General features: G+C 41.5%; 1 protein-coding gene across 43 annotated transcripts in view; it reads right to left on the bottom strand.

Moving 5' to 3' along the window:
- WIPF2 (WAS/WASL interacting protein family member 2) overlaps nucleotides 1-17,042 on the bottom strand; it is a 60,960-nt gene that overhangs the window by 18,279 nt on the left and 25,639 nt on the right. For 28 of the 43 annotated variants that reach the window (XM_058284200.2, XM_004450084.5, XM_058284215.2 and 25 more), the window contains one exon: nucleotides 4,025-4,156. The exons of 8 other annotated variants lie outside the window; for them this stretch is intronic. In XM_058284200.2, coding sequence (XP_058140183.1) covers nucleotides 4,025-4,087 — 63 coding nt within the window. In that variant the 5' untranslated portion in view covers nucleotides 4,088-4,156. Of the gene's footprint in view, nucleotides 1-4,024; nucleotides 4,157-10,170; nucleotides 10,276-17,042 lie in introns of all 43 variants that reach the window. 7 more of the 43 variants (XM_058284214.2, XM_004450077.5, XM_058284186.2 and 4 more) reach the window with 1 other exon arrangement.

The raw sequence follows: 17,042 nt of genomic DNA, 5'->3' as shown, positions 1-17,042 counted from the left end.
GCTCAATGAATAGTGCATCTGCCTACCACATGGGAGGTCCACGGTTCAAACCCAGGGACTCCTTGATCTGTGTGGAGCTGGCCCATCCACAGTGCTCATGCACGCAAGGAGTGCCCTGCCACGCAGGGGTGTCCTCTGCATAGGGGAACCCCGTGCTCAAGGAGTGCGCCCCGTAAGGAGAGCCACCCAGCACGAAAGTCCAGCCCCCAAGAGTGACGCCGTACACATGGAGAGCTGACATAGCAAGCTGGTGCAACAAAAAGAGACACAGATTCCCGGTGCCACTGACAAGAATAGAAGCGAGCACAGAAGCACACATAGTGAATGGACAGAGAGAGCAAACAACTGGGGGGGGGCAGGGAGAGAGTGAGAGAAATAAATTTTAAAAAGGTTAATAAACATATAGTTTAACATTTTCTGTTAGTTGGTATTCTCTAATTTTTCCACCAACATTTTTAATGCAAGAAGTTTTTGAAATGATATCACTAACCATTTATAACTTTACAGGCCATTCATGACATATAATGACTATGAAGAGCTGGATAGAAATAAGTATGTATAATCACATAGCTGTGTGCTAATCACTTCAATCTCATAGACAGGAAGGGAGGGAGAGAGGAGAGAAGAGGGCAGGGGAATGATATACATAAAAATGTTACGGATAGTCAAATTATGAGTGATTGATCCTTCTTGCTTATCTACAGTTTCGGGTTTTTTTTTTAAAGATTTATTTATTTCTCTCCCCCCACCCCTCGTTGTTTGCACTTGCTGTCTGCTCTCTGTGTCTGCTTGTCTTCTTTCAGGAGCCAGGAACCAAACCCAGGACCTCCCATGTGGGAGGCAGGTGTCTTTTTAACATTACTATTATTGTTTTTTTTTAGGAGGTACCGGAGATTGAATCTGGGGCCTTGTACATGGAAGCGGGCAGTCATACCACTGAGCTATACCCACTCCCCAACCTATTACTTCTGTAAAGAAAAACTATTAAAGTATTATTAAATACGTCCAAAATCAGGCTCCTATCTCCTCCACAAATCTGATTCCCTTTGTAAATGGCACTATTATTCAATCAAATCCCCAAACTACAGAGTTCAAAGCTCCTTCTTCTTTCTCATTCTTCCATCAGTCACCAAACTCTTTACAAAGATTTAACTTTCTAAATGTCTCCTGAATTTTCCCACCCTCTTCATCCTCATTGCTTTAGTCCAGACCCTCAATTTTCAGCTACAGCAGCCTTTTGTTTCCAATCTCAACCTTCCTGTCTCCCAGTCTCAAATCCCCACTCCCCAATCCACTACCCACACTAATTAAGAATGATCTTTTAATACAAACCCAATCTAATATAAACCTGCTGCCTAAATATTTTATTATCTCTCCATCACCAGGCAAAAAATCCAAATGCTTAGCCTATACTTTCATCTTCATCTCCCACCACATCCCCTCAAAAGCATAATCTAAACCTCTGTATGCTTTCTTACAAACCAGCACACTTCCAAATTATGCTTCCTCAACTTCAAGTGTTCTTCCTTCTGCTTCTCTTTCTGGCTCAACTCTATTCATCTTTTAAAACTCAGCTCAAAAAAAAAAAAACAAAAAAAACAAAAAAAAACTCAGCTCAAGTATCATATCTCCCCTAGAAATCTTCTCTAACTACCTCCAACCACTAAGTCAGGTGCCCTTCTTTGCATTCCTATTTATCTCTGGCAGCACAGAATTTGCCTGTTGACTTGTCTGTCTTATTCCTTATCTTGGAGTCCTTAAAGACAGAGATTGCGGAAACGGACTTTGGCCCAGTGGTTAGGGCGTCCGTCTACCATATGGGAGGTCCGCGGTTCAAACCCCAGGCCTCCTTGACCCGTGTGGAGCTGGCCATGCGCAGTGCTGATGCGCGCAAGGAGTGCCCTGCCATGCAGGGGTGTCCCCCGCGTGGGGGAGCCCCACGCGCGAGGAGTGCGCCCGTGAGGAAAAGCTGCCCAGCGTGAAAAGAGAGAGCAGCCTGCCCAGGAATGGCGCCGCCCACACTTCCCGTGCCGTTGCCGTTGCCGACAGCAGAAGCGGACAAAGAAACAAGACGCAGCAAATAGACACCAAGAACAGACAACCAGGGGAGGGGGGGGAATTAAATAAATAAATAAATAAATCTTAAAAAAAAATAAAGACAGAGATTGTGCCTCATTTCTGGGCGACAGGATAACAGATGATTTTTTATTTGCTTTTTGCTTATCTACGTATTTTTTCTTTTTTTCTTTTAGTTATATAAATACATTCTTTTTGTAAAAGAAACAAGCAGTAAGTATAAAGTTATCTGGATTTTCTAAATTATTTGTTTAACCAAGTCCTGACACATAATAATCCCCAATAAATTGCTACTGAGTGAATGACTAGAGCAGCAAGATATAGTGCAGTAACCCAAGAGATCAGAGAGATCCAAAGTGTCACTGTGGGTCCTTACAGCCTACTATAACCAGAGCAGCTCTGTTTTTATCTACTTCACTTACTGGGCTTCCAACATAAAACTTCATCCAAAAGAGGGTTCATATCATTTAAAGAAAACCTCTAAAAACCAAAGATTATGGAAAAAAACACTGGAACAAAAGTCGGTAGACCTGAACACTAGCCCTAGCTCTGAAAAAAGTTAGTTAAGTCACTTATCCTCTTTAAGGGATTAGGGCATTCTTACCTGTTTCACACACATACACCTGGGTTATCAGTTTTCTAATGTTACCTTTATTTCTTTTTCTCCCATTAACAAACCTCTAAGTCTTCTTACTAATATAAGCCCATAAACTCCTTTCTTTCTTTTTTCTTGATGAGGTGATCAGACTTGAGGGACTTGGCTTTAAAATGAACTGATGTGGAGTAGAAGAGAAGGAGATGAAATGATTACAGGAAACAACCTCCAAGAATCTCCATCCTTTTCTCAAGGATATTTGAGAAAAAACACATTTACCTTTATAGAGGAAATAGATTTAGGGGAAAACAACTTGTTCCTACTCTGATGCCACCTATCCAAATATTCATTTAGACTGAACTAGGATAAGGAAACAAGTCAAGCCATTATGAGTCTAAGAGGACCTTTCTGGACTCAGAACTAGTGGATGAGAATAGATGTTACCTGTTTATTCTCCAATTTCCTATACCCCAAGTTTATGAGTAACTATGTCTTACATCAGGAAGTCCTAAGTATCCATTAATCCTAGGAGAAAAACCTGGGATGTCAAAAACTGAAGATTAAAGAGCAGGCTCAAAATAAGAATAAGGAGGGAAGCAGATATGGCTCAAAAGACAGAGTCTGCCTACCACGTGGGAGGTCCAGGGTTCAAACCCAGGGCCTCCTGACCCATGTGATAAGCTGGCCCACGCACAGTGCTGATGCACACAAGGAATGCCCTGCCACGCAGGGGTGCCCCCCATGTAGGGGAGCCCCCATGTAGGGGAGCCCCATACGCAAGGAGTGCGCCCCATAGGGAGAGCCACCCAGCACAGAAAAAAAAGCTCAGCCTGACCAGGAGTGGTGCCGGACACACACAGAGAGCTGACACAGCAAGCTGATGCAACAAAAAGAGACACAGATTCCCCATGCCGCTGACAAGAACACAAGCGGGCACGAAAGAACACCCAGTGAATGGACACAGAAAGCAGACAACTGGGGGTAGGGGGGAATAAAAATTTTAAAAATGAAAAAAAAAAAAGAATAAGGAAAACCCAGAATTTTAACCAAAGGAGGTAAAAAAAAAAAAAAAAAGTACACGAGGGGGGAGCAGATGTGGCTCAAGTGGTTGGGTACCTACCTCCCACAGAGGAGGCCCCAGGTTCAGTTCCCATTGCCTCCTGAAGAAGACAAGCAGAAAACAAGCAGACACAACAAGCAGAGACAATAAGCAGATTCAAAGAGCAGAAACAATGAGACAACGGAGCCATTTCAAGGAGATGGACACAAATTATTTTTAAAAATTAAATGCATGAGGGCTATCGACCTATTTATGCAAAGGTTTTGAGACAGGCTGGTGGAAGGACCACCTACCTGATTAAAAGCAGGAGGTGGAGGGGGCCCAGGTGGGGGTGGAGGGGGAGGAGGAATTGGCATCCTTGCCCTGCTCCCAGTTGGCACTGTTCTCTCTCCGTTTTAATTTGCAGCTTTAGGTCACTCATATACCTGCAAATGAAACAGAAATTCATAAGAACAACTTTAACACTAAAGACACTGAATGTCCCAGAGAACTAGAGGATTGAACACGACACCAGACAGAGACGAAGCACCTCATCTCCTAGTTCTGCAATGAGCATGGTACAGTGGTCTTGACAAACTTTTTCTGAAAAAGGCCACATAATATTTTAGGCTTTGCAGGCCACATATAGTCTTCTGCATTTTATTCTTTGCTGTATTTTTCCTTCCTTTTATTTTTACAAGCCTTTGGAAAATGTAAAAACCTTTCTCTGTTCATGAGCTATATAAAAGCAGGCCATGGACTGGACTAGGCTTGTAGACCATAGTTTACTGACCCCTGGTATAGTCACATCTCCGGAATCTGATCAGAGAAAAAATACCATGTCAGAATTCAGCCGCTTGTCAGGTCCCAGAAAAATTTACACTCAAAACTATAGAGCTGGGTTCTCCCAACACCCCTGCCACAGGTCCCAGCAGCTCTCAGGCAGCATTATGCATGCACCCTCTCCCCAGCCAAGATGCCCAGAAAGTCAGCTCAACTGAAAGGGAGAGGAAGAAGGAGCCTAAGAGGAGTTAGTGATGTTGTCAGCTAAACCTGCTCCAGTGAAAGTGGAAACAAGGTCAAAAAACGGCAGTAGGAAAGACTAAATCTGCAGACAAAAAAGTACAACCAAAAGGCAAAAGAGGGGGGAGTGGAAGTAGCTCAAGTGGTTGAGCACCTACTTCCCATGCACGGGCTCCCAGGTTTCGATCCCCAGTACCCCCCCCAAAAAAAAGGGAAAACAAGCTTAAGTGGCTAACAAAGAAATTAAAGATTTACCTGAAGAAAATGGAGAAATTAAAAATGAGGAGAGTCTAGCTTCTGATGAAGTAGGAGAAAGAAGCCAAGTCTGATTAGCATCATTTATCATACCTTATTAGCGGTCCCTGTTTTGCCCTTCTTACACAATCCAGAGAAATACTTTCATTAACTATTTCATAAAAGCAAGTTTTTAAAGTAGCTTTAGAAGAAACATTTAAGGAGGAGATTTGAATCCTACCTCATTCCATTTTTTAAGTGTAAATGTTTTTTTTTTTAAATGAGGGGAAATCATTTGCTGATAGTTTATTTTGGGGTACAAATAAAAAATAGTGGGATATTGAATTATGGGAGGCTTTGACTGTCTTGGATGTCAACTTAACGTTCCATTGGGTGGGGAGTGGCAATTTTTACACTCTATAATACAACACATACTAAATGGCGATTTGCAGTCACAGTCATGCATTTAAAATGTGTTGAACATTTAAAGTTACATCTATTCCCATGTCTCTCAGTAGAACTGTTTCTTAAAACTGCTCCCTTATCTTGGTTCTCTGTGTCAGAACTGTGTGCACTCTGCAACATTCTTGGTTGTGGTCATTCAGTTTTCCTAATAACTCTAAGCGCTGTGAAAGATTGGAAATGTATGTAGTATATATCCTATCAAATTATGAATTAGTAGGACTTATAATGGAACAGCTTATCAACTGAAGGTACTTGAGGTACCTGATATCCTCTTTTTTTAATTTTTAATTTGTTTTTTAGGAGGTACCAGAGATTGAACCCGGGACCTCATATATGTGAAGCAGGCACTCAACCACCAATCTACATCTGCTCTGCTGAATAGCCTCTTTTTTTTTTTTCCTTTTTTTTTTTTTTGAGGTACTGGTACAGGGGATTGAACCCAGGACCTCGTATGTGGGAAGCTGGCCAGCACTCAACAACCAAGCCATATTGGCTCCCTTGATAACCTCTTAAGGAAAACTTACCTCCAAATTTTAAGGTGGAAAGTCACTGGAATAACTTTAGAAAAGAGTTACAACAACTACATGGCTTTTTAGATTTTCAGTACATACATTCAAGAATTGTATAAAAAAAAAAGAATTGTGTATATATTGTTCACAATGTCTGTGTGTTGATTTTCAAAACAACCCATAAAATATCAATTATGAAAGAAAACGAAAACACTATACAGCTGTCCCTCTACTATAATCTGTAAGTGATCCTCATTTTATAGATGAGACAAAAACCAGGGAACTGATATACCCTAAGATATCAAAATAGGGGACAAAGATAAAACCAGGATTCAAGAGCAGTAACTACCACAAAACCTGTCCCAAGGAAATCCCATTTCCTGGCCTCCCTCCCAAATTTAAGACAAAATAACATAGTCATCATGAGTAAACTTACAGATAATAAGAAAGGTTCAAGACAAAGTAATCAGCCTCACCAATCAATCCTCAGAAGAACTGGTACAGAGAGCAAGGTGATAAATGAGACAAGACACATATGAAAATTCACAGGTAACACCTACCATAGGTGAGAGGACCAGGTGTGCCAAGCCAAGCCCAAAAGAGCAAACCAGCATGGCAGGCAACCCACTAGGGAGGCTCAGTTCTGAACTCTTTATAGGAGTGATCAAGGACCCTCTGTGAATAAACAAATAACAACTTAACTTCTCTCAATGCCCTGGGAGTGATGAAAGGAAAGGGTAAATTTTCCAAAGCTTCATAAAACCAGGAACTTTTGTAGGGGAATAGAATTTGATCAGAGAAGTGATTGTGAAGATCTACAAAATCCAAGAGGCCCCCCCCCCCCCAATATAATACCTCTATATACTGACTACTCAACCACAAAGAACTGAAGAAATGAACAGTGCTTTTGCTGGATAGTTACCATGGGGAATGTGTCTGAACTTATCTCCAGAAACGAGGAGTTGACTCCCCTCCAAGGGAAATACCTTCCTGTTTCTGGTTTCAAAGCTGTCTAGTCTCTTTGCCAGGGATCTAACACATGAGACTTTAAAAATTGATCAAAATTGTAAATCCTCATAAGCAAGATACCTCTCATTGGGGGGGGGGGGAGGAGGGGCAAATTTAAAATAAAAGAAACATAAAGAGAAGAGAAAAACCTCCTCTTTGAATTCTGTGAACTCACTATGACCATTCCATCCCACTCTGATAGTGGGAATGCAAAGGCCCCATAGCATTCTCAAAGAAAGTTAGCAGGAATCAATGGGGAAAATAACAGTCTATTGAGAAAATAACATTTTCAACTAATTCCAGTCATTTCTGTTCCTGACTTTTCTCGGTTTCCAGTTCTGTCTACCTTTGGTCATTGCCACTGCTGAAATGGTCTCCTAGAATGATCTGGAAGAGAGATTCAGACAAACCCCTAATTCTTTTCGCATCCACAGCTGATACAATCTACAAGCTACAAGGCAAGTAATGGCCTAAAGGAACAACCCTCTGCCTGACAGTAGGCACCTCTTCCTAAGCAAAGCAGTAATTCTCCAGCAGGCCAATCCTTTCTCTTTTTTTTTTGAGCAATCCACTGGAAAAGACCAATAACATATTATATTATCTAGTAAAAGATGATGTCTCGATTCAAATTCCAAATTTCAAAACAGACACATCAAAGAAACATCACCTTTAGTGTTGACTACTGGAATGGCTCTCAGACTTTCTCCTGTCTCCATGAGGTCTGCATGCACAGCATACTCCTATTAGTGACATTATACAGTGGGGAGGTTTTCCTCTGTTTTACAGGTGAGGACACTGAAGCTCCAAGAGTGGGAATGTACACATGCACAATGGAGAGAGAGACTGACAGATCTGAGGGGTAGCCTGCTCAAGATTACTGCAGGGGTATGCCTCAAATGCAGGGCTCCTACTTCCTTTCCCTTCCACTAATCATAGTCAAACAAACAAACAAACAAACAAAAACCTCCCCTGGAAAATGATGTGGTTTAGCAATTTTCTACTTTTTTCCCCCAAATAATATTTAACCACTCCAAATTTCTATCTTAGTGATCAAAACCAAACAGCTTTCTACATATTCTCCAAGAGCTGCCCAATTTATGTGAATTTGAATTAAAACTTTCTATTCCATGAAAGGAAGTTCTTTTCAAACCAATTTAGGACTGATACTTATGCTCTCTAACCCAATGCAAAGGGTCTGCTTTGAGAACACTTCCATCCAAGCTAAAAACAAATCTAACAAAACAGTTCATCAAGTTTTATGGTGAAAGAAAAATCTCAGTGGTCAACTTTTTTTCAAAGATTTTTTAGCTTTATATACTCGTTTATGTATTAGCCATGTAGATGTCTTGGACAATCCATTGAAGGAAGATCACTTAGTCCAATTTAATGAAGTCCATATCCTTCACATACTGACAGAAGCATTGGCAGAACATACTAGGCTGTACTTCTGGATCAAATTGTACAGGTTTGAGCAGATATAGCAAGAGAAGGAATCCTGGCTGATTTTTCACAGGTGGCTCCAGTGGGCTGGTGACCCATCTTGTTTTCAGGGATACAAAGAGGCATCCCAGCTTTTAAGCCAGGACTTGAAAGTTGGTGGTTATGATATAGGCACAATGGTCATATCAGTGCTATCTTGGAGCTGTTGTGTGGAGATACTAAGATGCAAAAGAAAGTTGCAGAACGCGGAAGAATATTTGATGAAAATTCGTAAAGATGTAACATTTTTGAGAGCATCCTTGGGGTTGACTGAAGTCTAATAAGGATATTGATGTTCCTAAATAGAAGCCTCATTTTGAGGGACGCATCATTGTTTTTTGAGAGACCAATTGGCTGTGAAGTTCCTTCCTGAGGGTTCATGCCATGAGGTTAATTTTGAAAAAACTGGTGATGAAAATCAACCAGAAGAAGTCCTTCACTTTACAGACATGGAAAGGAAACATACGCATGTGATCTGTTTTTATTAAAAGACACTGATTTAATTTTTAATTTTGCACATGGATAATGAAACAATCTTATGCGGATTAATATGTAAATAAAATTCAAGCCATTTCTGTTAACACTACCCTAGAGTCACAAGCTATTAACAATTTGCTAAAGGTGAGAGCCTAGTAAATGAAATGCCATTTTAAAATCCTAGTTTGAATAAATTGGGGTGCTAAAAAAAAAAAAAAGCATCCTGACCAACGTTTGTTTTTTTTAAAAAAAGATTTATTTATTTATTTATTTCTCTCCATTTCCCCCCCGAGGTGTCTGCTCTCTGTGTTCATTCACTGTGCATTCTCCTATGACTGCTTCTATCCTTATCAGTGGCACCAGGAATCTGTGTTTCTTTTTGTTGACTCATCTTGTGTCAGCTCTCCATGTGTGCGACGCCATTCTCTGGCAGGCTGCATTTTCTTTTGCGCTGGGTGGCTCTCCTTACGGGATGCACTCCTTGCACATGGGGCTCCCCTACGCGGGGGACACCCCTGCGTGGCACGGCACTCCTTGCATGTATTAGCACTGCGCCTGGGCCAGCTCCACACAGGTCAAGGAGGCCCGAGGTTTGAATCCCGGACCTCCCATGTGGTAGGCAGAGGCCCTATCCATTGGGCCAAGTCCACTTCCCTGACCAACTATTTTTATCCAAGGACAAATTCAGGCCTTTGGGGAGTATAGTCTACTGCAATCATAAGAATCCAATGGGGCGGTGGACATGGCCCAGTGGTTAGGGCGTCCGCCTACCACATGGGAGGTCCGCGGTTCAAACCCCGGGCCTCCTTGACCCGTGTGGAGCTGGGCCATGCGCAGTCCTGATGCGCTCAAGAAGTGCCCTGCCATGCAGGGTTGTCCCCCATGTAGGGGAACCCCATGCGCAAGGAGTGTGCTCCGTACGGAGAGCTGCCCAGCGTAAAAGAAAGTGCCACATAAAGGGTAAGCTGATACAACAAGATGACCCAGCGAAAAGAAACACAGATTCCCGTGCAGCTGACAACAACAGAAGCGGACAAAGAAGACACAGCAAATAGACAAAGAGAACAGACAAGGGCAGGGGGGTGGGGGAGGGCAGGGGGGTGGGGGAGGGGAAGGGGAGAGAAATAAATAAATGAATAAATCTTAAAAAAAAAAAAGAATCCAATATTCCTGAGGTTAAACCTGATATTAAATTTAAAAGGAAAAAAAAATTCTTTCAAAATTTTTAAATCTTTCTTTTCTCATTTTTTATTAGAAATACAAACCTCACCATCTGTGATCTTCAGAGTCCTTGATTTTCAGACATATTCTGAGGTTTCCTTTAGTTCAGCATTGCAGTAATTCTCACTCCTTTCCTTAAGCTCTTTAATCTTAAAAAAATCATGATATAATACGATTTTTATATCCTCAGGAGAGTTTCTTTGAAATAAAGATAAGAGAGCATTATTTCAAATTTTCCTTATGTCAAATTTATCAAAGAACTCAGAGATAAATCTTCAAAAACCTCAAGAAATGCACTTTTAAGAAGTGCTGTCTTGAAAGCCTGCCTTGATGAAGATGATGGAGTGAGATGATTCAGAGCTCTGTCCCCCCATAGAAGCTTTGAAAAGCAGTAAGAATTGGCAGAAATATCTTGCTCAAAGCTCTAGAAAACAGTTACAGGACTACAGTAACGGGGTAAGCACTGAATCAAGAAACGGTTACCTAAAAGTACTAGAATCAGAAAAAAAAAAAGTACAAGGATCTCCTATGGTCCTGGCTAGTAACCGGCCCCCCCCCCCCCCCCAAAAGGCATGAAACCTGTGCAGATCTCTGAGATCTCTGGTCCTGGTTCCAGAGGGAGCAGAGTAATCCTACTGCATATCCTGAGAGAATAAAAGTCTGGTCCAATCTGTCTGATGATGGCCTGAGGGACCTGCTGTCCCAGAACTTGCCCTATGTGCTCACGCAGCTCTCCTACCAAAAAATGCTGTGGGAGAGCAGTCTTGGTCATGCCATCTGAGGCATGCCATACAGTGCCTGGGACTGTAAGGAAACTGTTTCCTAGAGAAGAGGAGACATTTAGAACTGTGTTCATGGGAGAATTCCCATGACCATATGTGCATGCCCAAGACAAGATCAGGAAGGCCTCTCTCTGTGCTCTGCCTGGAGCTGTTCTCTAAACTCACTATCTGGATAAGCCCTGAAGAAGAGCACTGGCACAGGTCCCCAAGGACTGGGAAATATGTTTCCTCTTTTTTTTTTTTTTTTTTGTAGCTCTTAGCATTCAAAGAAAACTACATCCTAACTGGATACAAGTTTAAGGAACAGAAGCCTCAGTGTCTACTCCAGTGGTAATACATCAAAATATCAAAATGTCCAGGGTTAGACAAAAGGTTACAAAACATACAATGAAACAAAAAGTGATGGCCCAGCAAAGATTAAAGCACTAGAAAACATTACTTAAGAGGATGAGACTTGGGACATATCAGACATGTTCTAAATATGCTCAAAGAAAGAGCTAAAGGAAAAGATGGACAAAGAACTAAAGGAAATCAGGAAAACAGCAGATGACACAAAGGGAATATCAACAGAGAGTTAGAAATTATATAAAAGAACCAAACAGATCTGAGGTCTACAGTAACAGAAATTTTTTTTTTTTAAAAGATTTATTTATTTATTTAATTTCCCCGCCTCCCCTGGTTGTCCGTTCTTGGTGTCTATTTGCTGTGTCTTGTTTCTTTGTCCCCTTCTGTTGTCAGCGGCACGGGTAGTATGGGCGGCGCCATTCCTGGGCAGGCTGCACTTTCTTTTCACGCTGGGCGGCTTTCCTCACGGGCGCACTCCTTGCGCGTGGGGCTCCCCCACGCGGGGGACACCCTTGCGTGGCACGGCACTCCTTGAGCGCATCAGCGCTGCGCATGGCCAGCTCCACACGGGTCAAGGAGGCCCAGGGTTTGAACCGCGGACCTCCCATATGGTAGACGGATGCCCTAACCACTGGGCCAAAGTCCGTTTCCCGTAACAGAAATTAAAAATTCCCTAGAGGGGTTCAACAGCAGATTGGAAATGGCAGAAGAAACAATTAGAGATCTTTAAGATTAGACAATTAAACAGATCCTATAAAGTAATCCATAGGACACCATCAATATACACATTGTGGGAGTCCTAGAAGGAGAAGAACGAGAGAAAGAGGCAGAAGGAGTATTAAAAAATAATGGCTGAAAACTTCCCAAATTTAACTTATGACAGGACTAAACACAGCTAAGATGCTCAACAAACTCCAAAAAGGATAAATGCAAAAAGACTCACACCATTAAATATTATAACTGTCAAATGTCAAAGATAAATGCCAATTTCTCACTGGAAACGATGGAGGCAAGAAGGCAGTAAGATGACATATTTAGAGTGCTGAAAATAAAAAAACTGCCAACCAAGAATTCTATATCCAGTAAATCTGTCTTTTAAAAATGAGGGAGAGACAACTTTCAGGAAGATGGCAGATTAGAAAGACATAGAATTCTCTCCTCTTACAGAACATCAGCTAGAAGACAGGCAGAAACAGCTCGGGAAAAAAATGTTCCAGGGTTTAGGACATCAGGCGAAGGCTGGACACTGCCGAGAAAAAGGAGGGTCACAGGAAAAAATCTAATAGAAAGACTGAGTGCAAGCTGAAACTGCAGCCACTGATGCCCTTCCCCCACCCTATGAGCAGACAATTTTGAATTCTCTGGTCTCAGGCCAGCGGGTACACAAAAAGGGGGCTGCAGGCTCCACCTCCTCAGGAAACAGGAGAGAGAGGGATGCAGCCTAAGGCTGACTTAGCTTTTGCCCACAAATTTGGTCTACTATGCCCCACAAATATGTCCAGGCCTGGTGTGGGGGCACCACTGTTTGCCCTGGGAACCGGCACAGGACTAAAGAGATCCGACCCTCTCAATAACTCTCCCAACCCTCTCAATAACCCTCCCTACTGACTGAGACTGGTTGTTGAAGACGCAGAGGGGAGTGGAATTATTTCCTACCCAGGAAAAGGGAAGAGGCTGCCAGCAAAGGTTGAACAGCCTCTGGAAAGTTTTAATTGAGAGGTTCTTGGCCTCCAGGCAGGAACCTCCATCACACTGATCCCCCATCCATGTTGCAGCAAACACTCTGACCAGGCTTTAAACTGAGAGGACTGCCAAAAAGCACCATCTGCTGGCAAATCAAGGAAGTATATGTGAGGAAATTAAAAGTAAGAGTCTTTTTCTGGAAGTTACAGCCCTCCTCCCCAAAGCCCTTGGAAGTGGGTCTGCAACCCATTACTGGGTCCAAGGCCCAGATTTGAGAAACTAACAGGGACAGTCCTAAAGACCTGTAACAGGTTGAATCAAGAACTAAAAAACAGCAACACAGCCTCCTGCCACTAAATCACTATGAAAGAGAGAGAAACTGATCATCAGGGTAAACTCACCATCATAATCAGATATCTAGACATCAGCAAAAATTCACAAGTCATACTAAGAAAATGAAAGAAGCAGGCCAAGCAAAGAAATATACCAAAGCCCCAGATGAAAAACAAGGATTTGAGACAACAAATCAACAAGAGTCACATAAATTTCCAAAATCAAAGTAACAAGTTGAAAGACAATAAGGCTAAAGAGATAAAGGACATCAAGAAGACATTGGGGGTGGGGGTGGGGAGGTATATGGGAACCTCTTATTTTTTAATGTAACATTTTTTGTGATCTATGTATCTTTAAAAAAAAGACAAAAAATAAAAGAGTGGAAAAAAATAAATGCTTTAGTTTGGAAGATGCTTCAAAAATAAAAACTGGTAAAAAAAATAAAAAATATATATTAAAAAAAAAAAAGACACTGGGCAAGCACAAAGAAGAATTTGAAAACCTGAACAGAAAAATAACAGAGCTTGTGGGAATCAAAGACACAATAGGTGAGATAAAAAACACATTATAACAGCAGACTTGAAATGATAGAAGAAAAAACAAGGGATACAGAAGACAGAACATTTGAAATTGAAGAGAAGAGAGAGAGAAAGAATGGAAAAAAATTGAGCAGGAACTCAGAGAGCTGAATGATAACATGAAACACAGCATATATACCACAGTAGTTATAGAAGGAGAAGGAAAAAGGGACAGAAAGAGTATTTGAGGAAATGGCTGAAAATTTCCCAACTCTCATGAAAGAAATGAATTTACATGTCCAAGAACCGTAGGTATACCCCAAATCAGAACAAATCCAAACAGACCTACTCCAAGACACCTACTACTCAGAATGTCAAACATCAAAGATAAAGAGAAAATTATGGGGGAAGCAAGGGAGAATCAAACCATCACATACAAAGGACTCCCAATAAAACTTAATGCTAATTTGCATGGAGACGAGAATACAGTGATAATGATATAATTAGTATTCTGAAAGGGAAAAATCGCCAACTGAGAATTCTTTATCTAGCAAAGTTGTCCTTCAAATATGAAGGTGAGTTTAAAATATTCACAAATACACAGAAACTAATAGAGTTCATAAAAAAGAATCTGCCTTTGCAGGAAATACTAAAGGGAGTCTTAGAGCCTAAAGGAACAAGATAGGAAAGAGATACTTGGAGGAGAATGCAGAAAGAAAAATACCAGAAAGGATAATCAAAAGAGTAATAAGGGAAACGGACTTTGGCCCAGTGGTTAGGGCGTCCGTCTACCATATGGGAGGTCCACGGTTCAAACCCCGGGCCTCCTTGACCCGTGTGGAGCTGGCCATGCGCAGCGCTGATGCGCGCAAGGAGTGCCGTGCCACGCAAGGGTGTCCCCTGCGTGGGGGAGCCCCACGCGCAAGGAGTGCGCCCGTGAGGAAAGTCGCCCAGCGTGAAAAGAAAGAGCAGCCTGCCCAGGAATGGCGCCGCCCACACTTCCTGTGCCGCTGATGACAACAGAAGAGGACAAAGAAACAAGACGCAGCAAATAGACACCGAGAACAGACAACCAGGGGAGGGGGGGGAAATAAAATAAATAAATAAATCTTTAAAAAAAAAAAAAAAAAAGAGTAATAAGACAAAACTAAAATATGACATATGAAAACCAAAGAATAAAATGGTGGGAGTAAATAATGTACAGTAACATCACTGAATGTGAATAAGTCATCAAAAACCTCCCAACAAAGAAAACTCCAGGACCAGATGGCTTCACAGATTAATTCTACCAAGCATTTCGAGAAGAATTAACACCAATCCTGTTAAAACTTTTCTAAAAAATTGAAGAGGAGGAAGATTATCCAACACATTTTATGAAGCCAATATAACCCTAATACCAAAGCCAGATAAAGATACAAGAAAAAAAAATTACAGACCAATCTCCTTAATGAACATAGATATAAAAATTCTCAACAAAATACTTGCAAATAGAATCCAACAGCATATCAAAAGAAGTACACACCACGACCAAGTGAGATTTATTCCTGGTATGCAACAGTGGTTCAACATAAGAAAAAGAATTAATCTAATATGCCACATTAACAAACTGAAGGGGAAAAAAACACATAATCATCTCAATTGATGCAGAAAAGGCATGTGACAAAATCCAGCAGGAAGCAGATGTGGCTCATGCAGATGGGCACCTGACTACCACATGGGAGGTCCCAGGTTCGATTCCCGGTGCCTCCTAAAGAAGACAAGCAAGACAATGAGCTGCCACAACAGGTTGGCACGACAAGCTGACATAACAAGATGATGCAACAAGAGACACAAGGAGGAAAACCAAGGACAGACAAAACAAAGGAGGGAGCAGAGGTGGCTAAAGCAATTAGATGCCTCTCTTCCACATGGGAGGCCCCAGATTTGGTTCCTGGTGCCTCCTAAAAAAAAGGAAAATGCACACACAATGAACAGACAGAAAATGCAAACAACAAGGGGATGGGGAGAAATAAATAAAATAAACCTTTTAAAAACATCCAGCACCCTTTCTTGATAAAAACACTTTGAAAGATAGAAGGAAATACCTCAATATGATAGAGAACATATATGAAAAATTCCCAAAGTCAACATCATACTTAATAGAGAAAGGTTGAAAGCTTTCCCTCTAAGATCAAGAACAAAACAAGGATGCCCACTGTCACCATTGTTATTCAATATTGCTTTTTTTTTTTAAGATTTATTTTATTTATTTCTCTCCCCTTCCTCCTCATTGTCTGTTCTCTGTGTCCATTCACTGTGTTTTTCTGCATCCGCTTGCATTATCAGGCGGCACTGGGAATCTGCATCTCTTTTTTGTTGCATCATCTTGATATGTCAGCTCTCCATGTGTGCAGTGCCACTCCTGGGCAGGCTGCACTTTTTACATGTGGGGCAGCTCTCCTTGCAGGGCACACACCTTGCACGTGGGGCACCCCTACTTGGGGGTGCCCCTGCAAGGCACGGCACTCCTTGCATGCAGCTGCACTGCACATGGGCCCGCTTACTGCACGCGTCAGGAGGCCCTGGGGATCGAACCCTGGACCCTCCATATGACAGATGGACGCTCTATCAGTTGAGCCACATCCGCTTCCCTTAATATTGTGCTAAGTTCTAGCTAGAGCAATTAGACAAGAAAAGGAAAAAAAGGCATCCAAATACGAAAAGAGGAGGTAAAACTTTCACTATTTGTGGATAACATGATCCTATATCTAGAAAGTTCTAAAACGTGTATGACAAAGCTACTTGAGCTAATAAACAAGTTCATCAAAGTGGCAGGATACAAGATCAACACGCAGAAATCAGTGTTTCTGTACACTAGTACTGAGCAATCTGTGGAAGAAATCGGGAAAAAAATTCCATTTATAATAGCAACGAAAAGACTAAAAAATCTAGGAATCAATTTAACCAAAGTACAGAACTATATTCAGAAGACTACAAACCTTGCTAAAGGAAATCAAAGACCTAAACAAATGGAAAAATATTCCATGTTTGTGGATTGGAAGACTAAATATCGTGAAGATGTCAATCCTACCCAAACTGTTTTGGAGATACAATGGAATACTAATCAAAATTCCAACAGCCTACTTTACAGAAATAGAAAAAGTAATTACCAAATTTATTTGGAGGGGAAAGTGCATCCAAATAGCCAAAAGCATTCTAAAAAAGAGCAATGTGGGAGGACTTTTACTGCTTGACCTTGACATACATTACAAACCT

Source organism: Dasypus novemcinctus, chromosome 21 (genome assembly GCF_030445035.2).
Source record: "Dasypus novemcinctus isolate mDasNov1 chromosome 21, mDasNov1.1.hap2, whole genome shotgun sequence".
NCBI lineage: Eukaryota > Metazoa > Chordata > Mammalia > Cingulata > Dasypodidae > Dasypus > Dasypus novemcinctus.
The sequence above is the reverse complement of the archived record's forward strand: the minus strand, read 5'-3'. Positions and strand labels throughout refer to the sequence as shown.